General features: G+C 44.3%; 1 protein-coding gene across 1 annotated transcript; it reads left to right on the top strand.

The window, feature by feature from the left end:
- The first annotated feature begins 7,328 nt into the window (after positions 1-7,328).
- On the top strand, positions 7,329-16,029 carry PROX2 (prospero homeobox 2). Its single transcript, XM_072839344.1, is given in 4 exon segments — positions 7,329-8,796; positions 12,723-12,851; positions 14,127-14,321; positions 15,759-16,029. Coding segments are annotated over 4 exon segments (1,830 nt in total). The 5' UTR covers positions 7,329-7,476; the 3' UTR covers positions 15,945-16,029.
- Positions 16,030-19,741: the final 3,712 nt, after the last annotated feature.

The following is a 19,741-nucleotide window of genomic DNA, read 5'->3' as shown; positions in this document are numbered from 1 at the left end:
ATTTTCTCTTTCCCTACTTATTATAAAATAATGTTCTATAAACTCTTCCTAAACGTGATTTTTATTTATCTTTTATTTTTTATTTATTTATGATAGTCACACACAGAGAGAGAGAGAGGCAGAGACACAGGCAGAGGGAGAAGCAGGCTCCATGCAGGGAGCCCGATGTGGGACTCGATCCCGGGTCTCCAGGATCACGCCTTGGGCCCAGGGCGCGATCCTGGAGACCCGGGATCGAGTCCCACATCGGGCTCCCTGCATGGAGCCTGCTTCTCCCTCTGCCTATGTCTCTGCCTGCCTCTCTCTCTGTGTCTCAAATAAATAAATAAATAAATAAATAAATAAATAAATAAATGCTTTTTTTTAAAAAAAAAAAAAGAAGGAAAATTGGCTATTTAAAAATATATATACAAACAATGCAATGTTTGTATATATCCTTATAAAAATTCGGTTAATATAGAAATATACAGAGTAACCATGGAAAGGTCTCTTTCAGTCCCTCATCTCTACCACCGATCAGTTGGTACAATTCTGGAGGGCAGTTGAGCAATAAGTATAAAAGTATCACACATGCCTAGTCTTTGACCCAGAATTTCCACTTCTAGAAATATATTCCAAGCAAAAAATAGTGTAAGTTCCCGGAGATATAGAAAATACTTTTCATCCCAATATTATTCATAAGAACACTAGCTAACACTTATCAGTAATTTACTAGATGCCAGGAACCATTCTAAAAACCGGATCCTTAAAACAACCCTATGGTAACAGTAGGTGTTTTGGCTTTTTCCATGTAATTGATGAGAAAGCTGAGATAAAGAGAGATCACAAAGCTAGTAAGTGGCTCTAGGGATTGATTGATTGGTTGGTTGGTTGACTGATTGAATTTTGGCTCTAGGGATTTAAATCGAAACAGTCTGACTCTCTGGTCCATGCTCTCTACCTCCAAGCTCTATTGTTAGTATTGCTATACTAGTGACAACATAAGAAAAAAAAAACCTGCCTCTCTAATCGAAAGGGACTTTATTAAATAAATTATGATATATACATACAATGGAATATCATCAGCTTTTACAATGTTGTAGATTGGTAATTATTGACATGAAAGACAAAAAAAAAGAAAGAAAGAAAGAAGAAAGAAAGAAAGAAAGAAAGAAAGAAAGAAAGAAAGAAAGAAAGAAAAGGAAGCTATAGGACTTTAGCTTTATTTATAATTCAATTTTTAAAATTTTATATAATTAGGAGAAATCATGTAAGTTTATCTGTACACAGAGAAAAAAGTATGGAAAAAAAAAGACAAACACCAAAATGTTAATTGTGATTTTTTTTCCCTAGGAGGCAGCATTATAGGTGTCTTTCTTTTCCTCTCAATACGACTCTATTTGGGAAGTAAAATGACCTTCTAGGGCTTTCATCATCTAAGAAAAGCAGTAAAGCTATTTTTAAAGGGTCATGCCAATTGCTATTCTGTCAACGTGAATGCAAGCCGCCAGTTAATTTTTAAACAGAAAGCATTGCTGCTCTGTGCCACACCCAGGTAAACGGCTCTGGGTGGCCTGCTGGCCCAGCGCAGAGGCTTCCTGTTTCTTAGCTGCCAGATGCAGACTTTCCGTGATTGTCCTACAGAGATGGGCGTAAACGTCTCTGGGCATCCAACCACAGTGGAGTCTGGCTGGATTTCTCATTTCTGGCCTCAGGACATTCCTGCTGATTGTTGCTTCGTTAGGCACACTGAGCTCCGTCTCTTCCCCTGGGAGTTCTGTCTTCTGGAGCACACAGACTGCATGGAACCTCAAAAAACAAAACCTGCAAGGGAGGTTTGGCAAAGTCGGTGGTTCCATGCCCTAGGTGTCTATCTGACTCTATATTGATTTTGTTCCACTTAGATGCTAGAAAGATCTGAAATAATGTACCTCTGATGAAGAGATGAAAATCAGTCTCTGTGAATGCATACAAAACACTTTATGCAACGGAGTCAGCAAACATCTATTTGGTGACAATTGGCAATCAGGCACTACTTGGGGACACAAAGAGAACTCACAGTCTATTTTTTTTTTTGAACTCAAAGAAGAGACAGTGATCACTTCGGAGAGGAGGTGACATTTCAGTAGAATTTTCAGTAGACATTTCATTCCAGGAAAAGGAGTAGGGGTTTGTCAGGTGAAAAGTCAGAGCAGGGCCTTGCAGGCAGACGGAACGGCAAGTGCAAAGACCCAGAGTCGTGAAGGAGTCTGGCGTGCTCAGGGAACAGAGCCCAGGACAGCTCAGTGGCAACCTTAAAATGAGGCAAGTTTTGAGGACAGTGGCTCCAGAGGAGCTGAGACATCTGTACCTTATATTTAACAGGGAGCTAGCAAAGACTCATTCCGTGCAAGGGCATAAGCAGGCCTGTGTTTTAGAAAATTAATGCTGATGCCAGTGTGGCTGACAAAATGGAGACAATAAGAAGGGAATTTCGACCAGCTTCCATCACTGCAGCTACCGCTTGGCAGTTCCTGTCCACATACACTGCCTTCCCCCCTCTATCATGGACGAACCAAGGGTTCTTCTCTCTAAAGTCCATCTCTCCCCATGTATGACATTTCACCCCCACCTTCCTACCCAAGGACAGGACAGGCTCTAGAAATTCTCCCCCTATGGCCTACATTAGCAAACTATCCTTTTTTTTTTTCTTTAGCAAACTATCTTTCTACAACATCACCATTTGCCCACAAATATGCTGTTATTTCTTCTTCTTCTTCTTTTTTTAAAATTTTTTTAAGATTTATTTATTTATTTATGATAGACATAGAGAGAGAGAGAGAGAGAGAGAGGCAGAGACACAGGAGGAGGGAGAAGCAGGCTCCATGCCGGAGCCTGACGTGGGACTTGATCCCGGGACTCCAGGATCGTGCCCTGGGCCAAAGGCAGGTGCTAAACTGCTGAGCCACCCAGGAATCCCCTCTTTTTTTTTTTTTTTTTTTTTTAAAGATTTTATTTATTTATTCATGAGAGACATAGAGGGGGAGAGGGAGGCAGAAACACAGGCAGAGGGAGAAGCAGGTTCCATGCAGGGAACCTGACGTGGGACTCCATCCTGGGTCTCCAGGATCAGGCCCTGGGCTGATGGTAGCGCTAAACCACTAAGCCACCCGGGCTGTCTATGCTGTTATTTCTTCTATCTTGAGATACCCTCCTTGACCCCATTTCTCCTTCTAGCCACTTGTCCCCATTTCTCCTCTTGCAAAACTCCTTGAAGGGGTTCTCATAGTTACACCAATTCCTGCTCTTGTCCTTTGCCTTAAATCCACTCCAACCAGGCTTTTTCTCCCTGCACTCCGCCAAAACTTCCCTGATCAAGCTCTGGAACACCTCTATGTTACTAACAATCCTTATGTGACTGGACATCTCCCTGCTTCTAGAAACACTGTCTTCACTTGGCTCTCAGGAACTATAGTCCCCTAGGTTTCTTCCCACCTTGCTGATCACTTCTCATCCTTGACTGATTCCCCTCTTACTCCGGCCTCTTCTTGTTGCTACGTCCCAGGACTCGGACCTTAGCCCCTTCCTCCTCTCTGTGTACATTCATTCCTTGGTGAGCTCATCCATCTATATAGTGACAACCACCAACTTTATACTTTTAGCCCAGATTTTTTTTTTAATTAATTAATTAATTTATTTATAATAGTCACAGAGAGAGAGAGAGAGAGGCAGAGACACAGGCAGAGGGAGAAGCAGGCTCCATGCACCGGGAGCCCGACGTGGGATTCGATCCCGGGGCTCCAGGACCGCGCCCTGGGCCAAAGGCAGGCACCAAACCGCTGCGCCACCCAGGGATCCCCTAGCTCAGATTTTTTCACTAAGTCCCAGGCTTATTTATCCAACTGCTTTCTCAACATCTTCATTTAGATGTCTCATACTTATCTCAACTTCAACACATGAAAAACTGAGCTCTTGATATTCCTCCCCAAACCCACTCCCCTATAATCCTTCTGACTCAGCTTGTGCAATTTTGTCCTTCCAGTGGCTCAGCTCAGGCCAGACTCTTTTGAGTCATAATCAGTGATACTTTATTTCTCTTTGTGCTCCATATCCAATCTGTTAGCAAATTGAATGAGCTCCACATTCAACATGTATCCAGGATCTGACTGATGTAACTACCACTTACATTGCTACCATCCTGGTCCCAGACACCTCATCTACATTATTACCCTCTAGGTCACTGCCTAGATGCCTAGAGCCTCCTAAGACTGTTTCGATACTTGTTTCCCATCCCCAGTCTATTTTCCATCTAGTAAAGAATGATCCTTTAAAAAAACTGAGTCTGGTCATATTACTTCTAACCTCTGGTGGATCCTCATTTATCTCAGAGTAAAGGCCAAGGTCTTCACAGTGGCCAACATGACCCTATATGATGACCTTCCATACTTACCTACTGTGTTATGACATCTGGCTCCCTTTGCATGAATGTTAGCTTCACATGGGCAGAGGATTTTGTCTGTTGTGAGCACTTGATGCATGTTGTTGAGTGAATGAATGAATGCATGAATGAATGTAAAAGGACCAGTGTGAGGAGATGCTAAAGGATAGGAGAACCAGTCATGAAGTACTGGAATTATCTGGATAAAAAGTTGAGACGCTGAATCGAGAAAGTGTAATGGGAAAGGGATGGTGGAATGCAGTCCAGAGCAATTTTTTTGCCATAAATTACCAGACGTGGTAACCAAATTAATGTTGAGGATGAGGAGTCAGGGAGGAGTCAAAGAGACTCCCCAGCTTCCAGCTTAAACAAGATAGGTAGTATGAGCCATGAGGCAGAGGGGCAGCTATGGAGTTTAGGTTTAAAAGTGTTGAATTTGGGCAGCTCGGGTGGCTCAGCAGTTTAGAGCCACCTTCGCCCCAAGGCGTGACCCTGGAAACCCGGGATCGAGTCCCACGTCAGGCTCCCTGCACGGAGCCTGCTTCTCCCTCTGCCTGTGTCTCTGCCTCTCTCTCTCTGTCTCTCTCTGTGTGTCTCTCATGAATAAATAAATAAAATCTTTTAAAAATAAACAAATAAAAAATAAAAGTGTTGAATTTAAGCAGATGTTCACTCAGCAGTTAAAATAACCATAATCAATCCCCTCTTCGTTTTGGAAAGTACCTAACTGAAAATATGTAGAGTTTATATTATTGTGAGTCTCTCATTATTAAAATATCAATTCCGCTAGTTCAGTGATTGTTATTAGTAGAACCCAGCCAATGCATGCTTAAAGAATGACCCAGATATGCCTAGCAGATGGTGAGAGTTGATGTAAAGATAACTTTTTCATATTATACAAATAAAATATAATCATTGTCAAATGATCACAGGAAGTTAAGAACCATGTCTCTCTTCAAGAGGTGGTAAAGCATCCAAACTGTTGGGATAAGTTTGGTGATAAGTTTTTAAGTGTATCTTAATTTGGCAAAGCATCTATTTTATCTTAGTAATTAACAAATGTCTTACTCAAAGCAAAAACCTTCTAATTATTCTGACCCATGAACATTGCTTTCATTTTCCGTGTGATGGCTCTGCAGCTGCCGCCACTTCCCTGCCTCTGCCCTGGCACTTGGGGGGCACATTGCTCACGGGGAGCTTGTGTTGGGTGTCTCTGCTGGTTGTCCGGAAGCTCCAGGTGGAGGCAGTGGCCACGTCCGCACAAGAACCCAGTGGCTGCTGAAAAGCTAAGCTCTGCTGGAGGTAGAGAACTCCAAGTAAGCTTTAGATGGGAAGTAGGAAGAGAGCAAGCAGACTCTCCTGCTAGCATTTGTGCAAGAGAAGCAAAGGAGAGTGGAAACTTGTAGAGGAAAGAAGTTAATTTACCTCTTGTAGGAAAGGAAGCCATCCACCTGACAGAGAAGTCATCTCTTTTTCTTTTTTTTTAAATATGTATTTATTCATTTTAGAGAGAGAGAGAAAGAGAGAGAGAGAGAGGATGGAGGGAGAGAAAATCTCAAGCAGAACTCCATACTGAGTGTAGAACTCGACTTGGAGCTCAATCTCACAACCCTTAGATCAGAATCTGAGCTAAAACCAAGAGGCAGACAATTAACTGACCGTGCCACCCAAGCACCCTGAAATCAATCTCTTATACGGTCTTTCTTTCTCCAGGGAGGCAGCTAAAAGTGTGGTTGTGTCAAAGGATTTGGAGTCGTAGTATCTTAGTAACTGGGGGCCGCTCTCAGCCTCACTGAGCCTCCGTTTTCCTCATCTGTAAAATGGGAGCATCACACTGATTCTCCAGCTTGGTGAGAGGTGCAAGGAGGTGGCATGTACAAATGTTTTGTAAACTCCAAGTGCCTTACACTTGCGATCTGAAGCCTCTTGGTTAAAGTATGGTGGTATTTTGTGGGGGAAAAAATAGCTTTAGGCAAGCTTTCCTGAAATAGCTTCCTCCTTCCCACACCCTCAGCCTAATTTCCAGTCCCTTTTTGCACTTTTCATTCATAGCAGGTATTACGACCTGAAAATAGATTTGTTCATTCTCTCTTCCCCCAGTAGACAGCCAGCTCCATGAGAGCAGGACTCAGCTGGTCTTGTTCACCACTGTCTCTCCAGGTGCTCAAAGGCCTGATGCCTCGGAGGTGCCTTTTTTTTTTTTTTTTTGGAGGTGTTTACTAAATAGTTATTGAATGTGAACAATGAATGTGTAATCAGATTCTTCCAGGAGCAGGACAGTGTAGTGGTCAAACAGCTGGTTCTCAAACTCTGGTTTGCTGTTTTCAAATGCAGGTTCCCGGCCCCAGTATGAAGGGATTCTGATTTTGCAGGACTGGTTGGGGCTACTGAATTTGTTATTTTTAACAAGTACCTGAGGTCGGGGGGCTGGTGAGGGCCGGGGTTGGGGGTGTGGATTCTGTGGTGGTAGATGCTAAGAAAGTTACTCTGAATCAGATAAACCTTGTTTTGTTTCCTTATCTCTTAAATGAGAATGACAACATTCTCAGGGAGTTGTTATGAGAATTATATTGGGTGATGGATGTAAAGCTCTTGGCATGATGCCAGTTGTGCAGTTAGCTACTGCTGTTACATTCATTATTATTATTCTATTGTCATGCCCTAGCTAGAGAATTTCTCCCTGAAGGATCTCTCTTAGGAATCTTCTTAAAGTAGGATCCCAACCAGCAAGCACAGCATCGCCTGGGAGCTGGTTAGAGATACAGAATCTCTGTCCCACCCCAGACCTGCTAAATCCAAATCTGCATTTTAAGAACATCTCTAGGTTATTTGTTTGCACAGCTCAAAGTCACATACGCTATTCTTTTCTTCCTGTCTCTTAGTTCTGCAGAGTCTGCTCAGGTTTGTAAGCCCTGGCACCACAGAGTTTGAATCCTTGACGGCTGCTTCTCATCCTTCTAAGTGCGGAGGAGGAACCCCTGGCTCACTCTGGGTACCCCTCCACCTGAGGACCTTAGGAGAAGGGATTCCCTCGCGGAGCTGCAACCAACCCTCTGAGCAGGTGCCCGTGGAGCCAGGGGATGGATCCAAACCCTGGCTTGCTTCCTCCTCTGTCCCGGGCTTGCTCCCACCTGGCACAGCCCTGTATGGAAGGCGAGAGAAGCCCAGTCCCCCGAGAGAAGGCCGGAGGCTCCCCCTTTGCCTGGAGCCCAGTCCCCAGCTCTAGCTTTGCCGACCCTGACTGGTTCTGGGATGAGAATATCCAGGCAAAGAGGGCCAGAGTGGAGACCATCGTCCAAGGCATGTGCCTCTCTCCCAACGCTCTGCTGCCAGACGGTGCTCGAGCCAGGGAGGCCGCATGTTGCCCAGAGAGGGCGCGGGAGCGGAAGAGGAAGCAGAGCCTTCCCGTGCAGCAAGGCCCCCTGAAGCCAGGCCCTGCTGGGAACCATGACAGCAGGAAAGGGGGCCCTCGGGTGAGAGAACAGCTCCATCAGCTGAAGCAACAGCTAAGACATTTACAGAAGCACATCCTGCAGGCTGCTGAGCCCAGGGACGCGGCTCAGGGCCCAGGAGGCTCCGAGACGGACAAGGGCCCTCTGAGTGTGAAGCAGAGGAAGGGCTATGGATCTAGGCCCTGGGTGGTGGGCAGTGACCACTACCAGGGCTCCCGTGGGGACCTCTCCGGAGAGGAAAAACACAGGGCATCCGATGTGGAATACGAGTCTGAGGAGCCCAGGTTCCTTCCGTGTGGAGCACGGGCTTTGCTGGAGATTCTGAGGAAAGAGTTGACCGAGGCAGTGTCCCAAGCTGTGGACTCAGTATTACAAAAGGTACTGTTGGATCCCCCAGGCCACCTGACTCAGCTGGGCAGAAGCTTCCAGGGGCTTGTGCCAGAGGGGAGAAGTGAGCCCTCCCCTCCCGAGAGAGGTGCCTGTAAAGATCTCTTTCCTTTGGCCACCTTGCCCAGGAGGGCCCAGCCACTGACCGGGGTCCCACTGCGAAACTTATCCCTGGCCAAGTCCTTGGATCCTCCTAGGTACCCTGTCTCCCTGAGGATGATCTCCAGACCCTGTCAGGGTCCCCCAGCAAACTGCCCTTTGACCACACCTTCCCAAGTCCAGGAAAATCAGATTCTCCGCCAGCTACTGGGGTGTGGACCCAGCAGTCACTGGAGCAGCAGTCTGCCCCAGGACTCGTCTTTCCAAAGCCATCCCTCCTCAGAGTCCGCCCTGCGACCTTGGGGAGCAGCCAGACTGCGGCCATCGGTTCTGAGGCAGCAGCAGTACCCCTTGCCCTTTGCTTCCCCGCCTTTGGAAAGACTGGCCCTCCTTCCCTCAGTGAAGCTGGAACAGGGTGGCCTGCAGGCTGCCCCGGATGTGCTGTCTTTACCTTCAGTCCATGTATCCTTTACTAGTAACTGAAGTGCTTGGTGCCACAGCCCAGAGAAACGGGAAGTCTGGAAGATGAGCAGAGTCGGGGACAGATAACCCCATGGCATGACATGGCTTTGCTCTCCCGATGGCCTTAATGTTGCTTCCAGGCTCTCCTTCCCTGTGGTTTGTAGTTACTAGGTTCTGAGAAGGTGGTGGCCACATTCTGGGATTTGAGGCTGCTGGGGAGGCTCATTTACCTTCTTCAGTGACACACTGGATTCCACCACTACTGACTCTTTCCTTTGGGTCTGAAAGAGTTTTGTTTGCTTTTAAACTCAAATGGGCTTCCAAAATATGACAAATGCCCTATGGGAAGAAAACCCCCATAATTTGGTTGTCAGTGACCTGTACACCTAGGCAGAGAGGGTCCGAGGAAGGACCTCATCTGAATTATGGCTTCCCCAATCTCTTGGCTCCACAGTCAAAAAAACATGCATTGTCCAGGTAATTCACAGGGAAACTATGAAGGACAAGAAATTTCTGAGGAAGATGGAAAAGGGGATGCTTTCCTGAGGGACTGGACCCAAGAGGCAGCCGGAAGAGATAAGAGGCCTCTAGTTTAAGGAACAGCTTCTAAGTGGCAGCTGAGAGGATGACCAGAGGTTGGGGGCTAGGCCTCTGGAGTGAGAGGGTGCCCACGGGCCAGGTCTGTAGGGATCTGGATCTTATTGTAACCCATAGGCAGACTCCACTCTTCCAAATAGTGTTGCCCAGAGTAATCCTCCCTCAGGATATTAATAGTTGGTAAGTTAGGGAAAAAAAACAGCTTGGGTAACTACTAGATGATTTCTACTGGTTGTTTAAATACTGTTTATTTTATTTTATTTTTTTTTAATTTTTTTTTTCTTTTTTTTTTTTAATTTTTTTTTTTCTTTCTTTTTTTTTTTTTTTTTTTTAAATACTGTTTATTTCGACCACTGGGTAGTTTGACTGCGGGACTTCTCAGAACCTTTAACATGCCGATGTTGTATGTGAAGCTCTAAGAGGAGGTCTGCAACCTCAAACTCACATGACCAAAGATCCTTTTCCAACAAGCATCCTGGTAGGGCTAAAGTTCCTGACCACATTAGTTTGGATGTTGTTTTTTAAGAGGGTGGAGCTCCACTGCTGGTTCTCACGGGAAGCCTAGACTTGGGTCTCCAGAGGTCAATGCGTCTGTGGAGCTGCATATCCAGGTGTGAACAGTCATGTCCTTCTCCTGGGAAGCTGTATTTAGGGGCAGAAAGATGGGGTGGGACCCGTGTGGGCTCTGGTGTCCTAAATGCCATGAGCGCCCTCTTCTGGTCATAGGTGTTGGAAACACCCTTAAAGCTCGGGCACTGCCGAGAGCTGTCCAGGCAGGCAGGCAGGCCACGAGCAACCATGAAACCAACACGGAGAACACCTCATAGGCCACTACTGCTTCTCGGGCAGTAGGAAATCTTGGAGGTGTAGAGACAGATTGTTAGGACATCGCCTTGTAAGACAAAGGCTACCTGTCTGGGCCTTTGGTAAGAGGCTGGTGGTTAAAGTTGGACCATGGTGGAAAAAACCTAAAGGATTCAGTCCCCAAAAGTTCTCTGCTATACTTCCCTTGGGAGGGGCATGCTGATATTTCTTGGGCACCTACCCAAGGTGCCTAGCCCTGCTCCGGAAAATAAGGACTGGAACTCCGAGAGCTTTGGGAGCCCATGCCCAGGGCCTGGCTGCCAGGAGTGATTTGAGGCCCCTGGGCAGCATCCTGGTTCCCAACTATTCCCTCATTCCTGTTGCCTACCCTCGGTTAGAGATGTGTTCCTGGCCCAGGGAAGCTACAGAGAGCAAGCTACTTTGAAGTGTAAAAGAACTATCACAAACTTCTGCAACAGGCAGAGCAGGAGTGACGAGACAGCCAGTAGGGGGCAGCATCTGCTGCGCACCTTCCCTGCGGCAGGCAGTGCCAGCCGTTCCCATGTGCGTCCACCGCCACTTAGCCACAATTCTGGAACTCAAGAGCTCTGAAAATCCCTGTCATTTCTTCCCTCTAAGGTTGCTGGAAACATTTTTGGTGCCAAAACCTGACCTGCACTGATTGGAGGCTCTTTATAGACTATTCACTTAGTGTAAATAGCCATCCACTTTGCTGTGGAAATAGGAATGTGTTGGTTTATGGACTGCTGCCACAGCCCCTGCTCTGGCCATTAACTAACATATGGCACATGCACCGTGTGACCATAATAAAATAACAAATTCTGAAATCTGAACCCCATTTGGCCCAGAGTTTCAGATAAGGGGCTTGGGCCTGTGTTACCTCTTCATCCTCAAGCATCCACCCTAGATCAGGTGTCTGAGAGGCAGGGACAGAGAAAAAAACTAATCTGCCTAAAGTCATGAGACAGACACGGAAGAGACAGGATTCAAACCCAGGATCTGACTGCCAAGCACAAGCTTTAACTACCATGCTTACGTTTTAGAAATGAGGCCCAGAGAAGGTGAGTGGCTTGCACAAAATTGGTGGCAAAATCAGTATCTGAAACTGGGTCTTTGGACTCCTAAGTCCAGCCTTCTTTCCCCAGCATTTGTGAACCTTCGAGAAGGATAAGTAGTAGGTCAAATGAGGCAAGGGCAGCATCCTGGGTGCCATGCCAGTGGTAACTGTGATCAGTTGGTTTGGTCTCCTTTGGCTAAACTGGTATGTCCTATGGGAAGTCTTAACTGTCCTAAAGGTATACTCTCTGACCTGAACTCCAAGCTTACTCTGTGTCACGCTTTGCACCCAGCCCCAGGACTCTCCCTGGGAATGCTATGTGTTATGTCGGAATCTTTATTTCCTTCCCACACTGGTGCAAGACAGTCACACCACAGCCCCCTGCTCTTGTTAGCAGACAAGTGATCTGTTCTCAGGGTGAGGTATGGGGTTGGAACATAATTTCCATATTTTGGTACAGATTAAGGTTGACCATCCAATCACTCACTCGTTCCTTCAGCCAACAATCATTTATTGAGCACCTACTACATTCCTAGCACTGGGCTAGGCGTGTGGAATACAAAGATGAAAAGATAAGATCCTTGCCCTCAAGGAGCTCACATTCTAAATGGGGACACAACAACGTGCGATAAAACTTCCAGGAAGGTCACTGCTACAACAGAGATTTGTACAAAAAGCCTCAACAGCCCAGGGTAAGGAAGGCCTGATTCAGCAAGGAAATATTTCACAGGGAAGGGGTGAGGGAGAGCTCTGCCAGCCATGCTGGGAGCACGCACAGCCAAGAAATTCAAGCTTCCTGAGCCAAAGCAAACTGGGATCTGGTACTCAGGCTGGTTAGGCATTTGTTGGCTTGAACACTGCAAAGGGAGCTGTGAGAGTAGAACAGGGACCAGTCAGCTCATCTCATTTTACAGACAGGGAAACTGAGGCAGAGAAGGGGAAGGAAATCTCTATGTGGGGTTTTGAGATCTGGCACAGACTTGCCATCTCTTCCCATTCTATTCTGAAAGCGCGCGCACGCACACACACACACACACACACACAAAGTACAACAAGCTGAGATCCTATGTGCCACAGAACTTTTACACATCAAAATGTTTTTTAAATTCTGCAAATCTACCGTACATATATGGTATTCAACATCTGGAAAAAGCTCTCTCTCTCTTTTTTTTTTTTTTTTTTTTTTAGTTTTTTTCAGTAAGCTCAAGCCCAGTGGGGGTCTTGAACTCAAGACCCCAGGATCAAGAATCATGTGCTCTACCGACTGAGCCAGCCAGGCACCCTAAGAAAAAGTGTATCTGATCAGACTTCATAGAGACAAAAAAAATGGAACTAATACACCATTCAACCAGAAAAAAATAAAATGAAATAAAATAGAAACCATAAGGAGCAGGACAATTCATTATTTGGATAAATTGATAAAAATTATCTGACAAACTGGTGTTAGTTTTCCTTGACGCTGAGATAAATCCAGGAGGGCCTAAATCCCGGTCACTTGAAGAAGGCCAAACTGATGTTTTTCTTCACACGCTACCCCAGCTCCAACCTCCTGAAGGCTTACTTCCCTGATGTCCAGGTAGAGTCATTTATCACCTCTGAAAGCCTCTGCAAAACTCCCAAGAGGCACTGGGTTCTGGCCAGTGGGAGGCAAGCACTTCAGGTCCCCTTCATGTTGCTGATGGCATCAGTAGGATTTCCAGTTCTGGGTTGAGACTCTGCATGAATAACTTTGGGCCACAAAGATTAGGTATCTGAATTTTAAACTTTTGAGCTGTAGATATTCCCAGAAACAAATGGGTAGAGGGGGGTGAGGGAAGGTGGCAGGGAGAGGGAAACATTAGTAAATGGCATCTCAGCCTAGTGTTTTGTCTCTACTGTGGAGACCATGAAAAAGAAAGAATATATAAAGGGTTGTACACTGTCTTGTTTCCTTTTTTTTTTTTTTTCCTCACTGTCTTGTTTCTATTCAAAGTGCTACCTTTCAAACCTGATTGAAGGCGCAGAGAGATCGAGTGTGACAGGAGAATCAACCTCTGGTGGTTGGAACCAGACCTTGCCTGTTCCTGAAAAGCTTCTGAGGGCCTCCTCTACCCTGGGTGTTGGGATTGGGCTGCTAATATTTTGTATCTACATCTTTGCATTTTTTTCAGATCTTTCCCTCATATTCAGTTGCTCAAGTGGCTCCTGCACCAAGCTCTAATTTCAATTCATTCTGCAACTGTATGGTTGCTACGAACTGCTCTCCAATCTACACCTTTATCCCTTCTTTTTGCACTTGACCTGACAGAAGGCTCTGGGGCTGCCATGCACAGCAGAAACATCTGGCTTTGACCCCAGGTCCTCCCAATGTTATACTAGACACCATGGAAAGCTTTTCATGGGTAAAAAAATTTAAAAAAATTTTTTTAAGTCATAAATCCAGTATATCAAAAACATTTTTTTCCTTCTTTTTTAAAATTAAAATTTAATTTGCCAACATATAGTATAACGAAAACAATATTTTCTAATAGCCATTGTAGCTAATTGAGATTTTTCTGTGTATAAGTGAATAGGCTAGGAAAACAGCTGTGGCTTCTTTTTAAAATAAAGCCCTTTTTGGAGTGCCTGGGTGGCTCAGTTAGTTAACCATCCAACTCTTGATTTCAGCTCAGGTCATGATCTCAGGGTTGTGAGATCAACCCCTGGGTTGGGGACTGCTCAAGATTCTCTCTGCCCCCCACCCCTTCCTCTCTAAAAAACGAAAGCCCTTTTTAATGGTGGTTGAAGCCCTCCTTATTAAGCCCTATGCTGAACTGGAAGCTGAGCACCTCATGGTAAACATCTGACCTGATGGAGCCTATTGTTTGTACAGTTCAACCGCTGCATAACCTCCCAGATGATCAAATGGTTCAGCAACTTCCGTGAGTTTTATTACATCCAAATGGAGAAATTTGCCCGGCAAGCGATTTCAGATGGTGTCACAAACCCCAAAACGCTGGTGGTACTCCGCAACTCAGAACTTTATCGAACTCTCAATATGCACTATAACAAGGGAAATGACTTTGAGGTAAGACCATATACTTGGGTCCCATGAGGTCTGATGATTGCCTTCCCTTTGTGATTGAGTTTTAGAAAAGATCCCCTTCTGTGTCTGTCCTTAAGTCAGTGAGAGCCAAGGCAGCTTGGGGCCAATGTCTGTATTGCCCACAAAGATAAGACTCAAGATCTTCTTTTAGGCAACAGTTGGATGTCACAAGATGAATATACAGCCAGTCTTCATTCTGAAACTAAAGCAGAAGTTGACCAGGTGTTGTGCCATTTTAGATTTAATACTCTGTACTGAAAAGTTCCATAGCTTGTTGACCTTTTCCCCCTTCTATCCAGGAGGCACACCACTAAATGATGGTAGCACCTAGACTTGGCCTCCACTTTCTTTACAATTTCTGTTCATTTCATCATTTGGTTCCTTTTTTCTCATTTGAACAGTTTTATTTGTGGGCCTTTCATGGCAAGTCACCTCAAATCCTTTCTTTCTGTAAATACTGAATAAACAGGACTCAAGCTTCTTGGTCCTTTGGGAATCTCTATGAAGGCACACTGGTGGCACCTTAGAGGTAAAGCATCAGTAAAGGGGGAGCACATGGCCTAAATGTCATCCGTGACAACTTCTAATCTAGGCACGCATTTCCTTGTGTGCAGCCGACAGCTCTGCTGGACTGTCATCCTGCTCTGTAGGTCACTGACTACATTCCCCTCTCCTTGCCCTTTTCACTAGATTCTGATACCTCCAAAAAGGGAAGAACTATTGGCATCTACTAGATGTTCAGTCATGATATGTTTGGAAACTTAAGCCTCCTTTCTGAGGCTTCTGGGGTCAGGGGGTGTGGAGGGGGAGCAGTGCTGCCTATGTTTCCACATGGGGTGGTCATTTGGCATGCAGTCCTGGCCAGCCCTGGGCCAGGCTGGATTTAGAGGACCTGTGGGACTCCCCCATCATTTATGGTGCCAGTCTGTGTGAGGTCCTGGAACATATTCTTGAGTCCCCTCAACCTCATACTTGGCTTTGGAAGCAGGAATGATTCCAAGTCTTTTGGATCCAACTCCAAAAGATATAACAGTTGTAAATTTGAGGGCATACCTTTCAACATTAGGCACTAAGGAAAAGAATAAAAACCTCCTTTGAACCACAAATATAATTTCAATCAGAGTCAGAGCTTCCCACTTACTAAAAACATCACCATTAGTAGAAGCAGCTTTTCCTACAAAGTAGAGTGCCCCTCATATGCTTTTTCCCAGGGCTGTCTCACAGGGACCATCATTTTAAGGTTTGTACATGATGAGAGAGCAGGGGAAATTCTTAGGGCTGCAGAAATCGAGGGCCAGGAGAGTAGAGATGCTCTTCTCAGCCCGTCACCCAAGGAACAGGCAGCATTGAGGTCTGCACAGCATTAGGGCTCCATAGCCTCATGTCTTTTCTTTCTTGTGGGTCTCTCTGGGAATGCAGGTACCAGATTGCTTCTTGGAAATTGCCAGTTTGACGTTACAGGAGTTCTTCAGGGCTGTCTCCGCGGGGAAAGACTCAGATCCTTCCTGGAAGAAACCCATTTATAAAATTATTTCGAAACTGGACAGTGACATCCCAGAGATATTCAAATCTTCCAACTATCCTCAGGAGCTGTTTCGGAACTAAGATCCCATAAAGTGAGGAGCAACTGGCCAGGGTTTCCTGGGTTTGTCTTAAATGGCAGTCAGTATAGCTGTAGGCATATAAAAAGGGCATAAGGAGAAACCCCCCACATAGGTACCATTACCATTTCTGGTACTTTATTTCCTTTTTCAGAATCATTACAGGCATAATCTTAACTATAAAATATATCAACCAAATGCAATGGTATGTTTGTAGCATATTATGAAAAGGGCACAACAGTTTGTAATCAGAACTTAAATCTTGACTCCACTGTTTTCCAGGTGTTGTGACCCTGAGAACTTTGCCAGGATCTCTGCATCTGTAAAACCAGGTTGGGAGGATTAAAAGATGTTCTGTCTTAAAGCCCTCTATGAAATGTTACTCACTACACAAATGTTAGTTTTCTGCCCCCCCCTTGGCTTTCAGATAAAATTATCTTTTGTGTTTTATTTTTACACATTTCTGGGTTTAGTTACCTATTTATGGAGGTCCACCTCTTTGCTAGACACTTTCAAATACATTATCTTTACACTTTTCACTCAGAAAAATAGATATCTTCATTTGAAAAATAACCAAACCCAAGTTGTAGAGCTGTGAAGTAACTTGCCAAGGTAATAAGGCTAGGGTATTTGGGTCAGTGGGGATGGCCAGGGGTATGGAGGTACCCAAGCCCTTCTGATGCCAGACTCTATGCAGGACTACCTCATGCTGCTTTTTTGTGATCTCAAACAGGCCACCATGCCCAGGAAGCATCCAGCACTGATGGGGCACTGTCATCTGACAAGCCCTGCCCGACACTCAGGAATGCTTCATCACCCAGGATTTTCACTGATCATTCCAGCATGCCCAATGCAAATTCTCAGCTAAACTTGAGTGTTGCTGTTCATTCACTCATCTGCTGTGAGTTTATCAATGAGAAAACCCAAGTAGGCTCTAGATGGCTAATGCAACTGATGCCCTGACCTCTTATGTACAGAAGAAACTGAACTTCAGACTTGGAAGCTGGAAGGGGCCTTAGGAGATCACCTGGCACACCTTGCTTAAGAGAGGAAGGAGGGAACTGAGGTCCAGACAGGAGACATGCACAGCCTGTGCACAGTCTCACAGACGACGAACGGCATAACTGGGAGAAATATAGCAGCAGATGCAGAAACAGAAATTCTCCCACTCCATAAGGAAATTACAGAAATTCATGAAATCAACATTTTTTTCACCTATTGGCCCAACACAAATTGTGACTCACTCTGAGCATAGAGGCAAGACATGCGCAAAGCTGAGTAACTAACTGCATTTGTCTTTTACACTAGTCAGAGCCAAGTCTCTATAAGCACTGCAAAGGTGTGCAGGCTGGATTGGGGGGGCCACACAGAGCTCAGGGCCAGTCATTCTTTTTTTTTTTTTTAATTTTATTTTATTTAGGGCCAGTCATTCTGATGAAAGGATGTCTGTGACTTCATTAGCCTACTTCTCCATCCACACAAAACACGTTTCTATATTCAACTACTCCACTTCCTTGACTTTTTGGGTGAGCTGGATAAGAGGAGATAAAATCCCTGAAGATGTATCAATATAAAAAGATATGCAAAATGTCTTCCTTTTGAATATTCTCTTACTTCAAACAGCTGAGAGGAAAACCAAAGCAGATGTATTCAACCCAAACCAATCTTTTCAGGTTGCTTTAAGATTATTTCTAAATATCCTTTAATACATCGGGCTCCACTTAGATGATCTTTGCCATATTTTCTCCCACAATGTTCCCTTCAAAAATGAAGCAATCTGCCAAATCTAAGTTTTAAAAGTAGGCAAGCACGGAGTATCCTGAGCAAGGGAAGTTATCTGTGGTTGGAGATGGCAGAAAAACCCACTATCCAGAGTGGTATTACATAGTCCTTGAAGACATTCATGGGAAACAATTCCAAGTTCACATGATTGTCTGATACGGAGCAGCCATTTTCTGTCCCAGACCTGAAATTCATTAGCGTGTGTTTGAAAGATGAAGCCAAGTCACCTCCAGGGCAGTGAACCTTGTCCCAGGGACCAATTAGATGAAATGTACAAGCTCAAATTGAAAACATTTGTGTACCCTGGTCCTTCCAGGAAGTGTTCTCCAACCACTGACCTAAACACAGAAGAATGTATAAATATACATGCTCTGCCAATAGAAGAATTCTCATCTTTTATATTTTTGTTTCTACCAAGTATATCTTCTTTCTCTGTTGGGAACACACTTTGAGCTGGTTATTAAGTTCTTTTAGCTGTCATAACATTGCCAGAGGGCTGGCCATTCTTTCCATTAAGGTATTTATGGGCACTATTCTGTTCCAAATCAGGCATTTTCAAAGTCTGGTCAAACACTGCATAATTGTCTAATCCTTCAATGGTAGAGAGTAGGACCTGGACCCTGGTTAATGATGATGGCGCTATCTATTAGGGAGTTAATGCCCAATTAAAAGCAGGCAGTTAGTTGGCATTGCATGCAGGAAAAGGTTCACTAGAAACCCTATTTCAAACATGGCTTCACATAGTACACATAGCTCCAAACCAGGTTTGCACACCTCCTGGGGAGATGGATGATGCCTGAACTGTTTCCTTCCCATCAAGGAAGGGCTAAGCCTACAGGGCAGAGGGAACAAAGCTCTCTAATAAGGTTCTGCACCTCAACCCCATCACTTTTGGGAGGTTCACGGGTCCACTTTAAAAAATAGCCTGTCTTCGTTTTTAGTAACAAAATACAGAATACAGAAAAAAAATAATTTAAGACAAGACTTCTACAGCATAACTTTACATGTACCTTTAGAAAATATTTCTTTTAAAAATCCTTTTAAAATATTTCTTTTAAAAATCCTTTTAAAATTACCTTAAATTATGGTAACCAGTTTCCTGGATGAAATCCTATATATTCTAGATTTTCAAAATCTTTGACTCTAGCTCTTTTTCTTTATAGTTTTGACTCTGTAAAGTAGATCAAAAGTTTCATTATATGTGCATTCAAAACAAAATAGAAAATTTAAAAACCTTTTGATGTTTGGAGTTTTTATACAAACTCCATTAGGCATTTGCATAGATTCACATAATGCAAGATAATTTTCTCAAGACTGAGAAAAAAAAAACCAATAATGAAAGAGTGATGGGTATGACATCACTAAAGAACATGTTGGCTAAAATAAGTTACAGTTCTGTCAGGCTGATGATTAAAATATGCACATTTGAATTTGAGAAGTGCTCTACAATTCTTAACAATTGCTTCAGGGCTTGATACTTTGGAAGAGAACATAAACTTGTGAAAATATAGCAAATATAATACTTGTTATGAAAGTATAAAAATATTCTTGGTCAGATTTAAGTATATATAACACACAATGTAAAGAATGAGCTCTGATGACCTATTTGAGTATTGATAATACACGCTGTATCTCTGAGGTAGATCATGGTACCTACAATTTAAATATATGTATTAAGTGCTCACCTGTGGAAAAAGATAATTCATGAAGAGTATTTTTCAGGGGGACACAATTCCTATTGACAGGGGGACACAATTCCTATTGACAAGAAAAAATTCTTTCAGACTACACAAATCTAAAGTATGCAGGAGTTGAATGCTAAAACAAACCCCAGAGGTTAGCCTCCAGAGAAAGAAGGGAATGTCTGAGGAAACGTTGAGAGGTAAACACAATGAAAACAGTAAGAACATCCATCCTGTGCCTCACCAGTTCACACATCTACCCACTCTGAGGAATTGGCTTCCTCCTTCACCAACAGTCTTCTGGGTTTGGTTTCTCACAATCTCACCCCTTCATGCA

The sequence above is a fragment of the Canis lupus genome, chromosome 9 (genome assembly GCF_048164855.1).
Source record: "Canis lupus baileyi chromosome 9, mCanLup2.hap1, whole genome shotgun sequence".
Lineage (NCBI taxonomy): Eukaryota > Metazoa > Chordata > Mammalia > Carnivora > Canidae > Canis > Canis lupus.
This window is presented reverse-complemented; position numbering and strand designations above follow the sequence as displayed.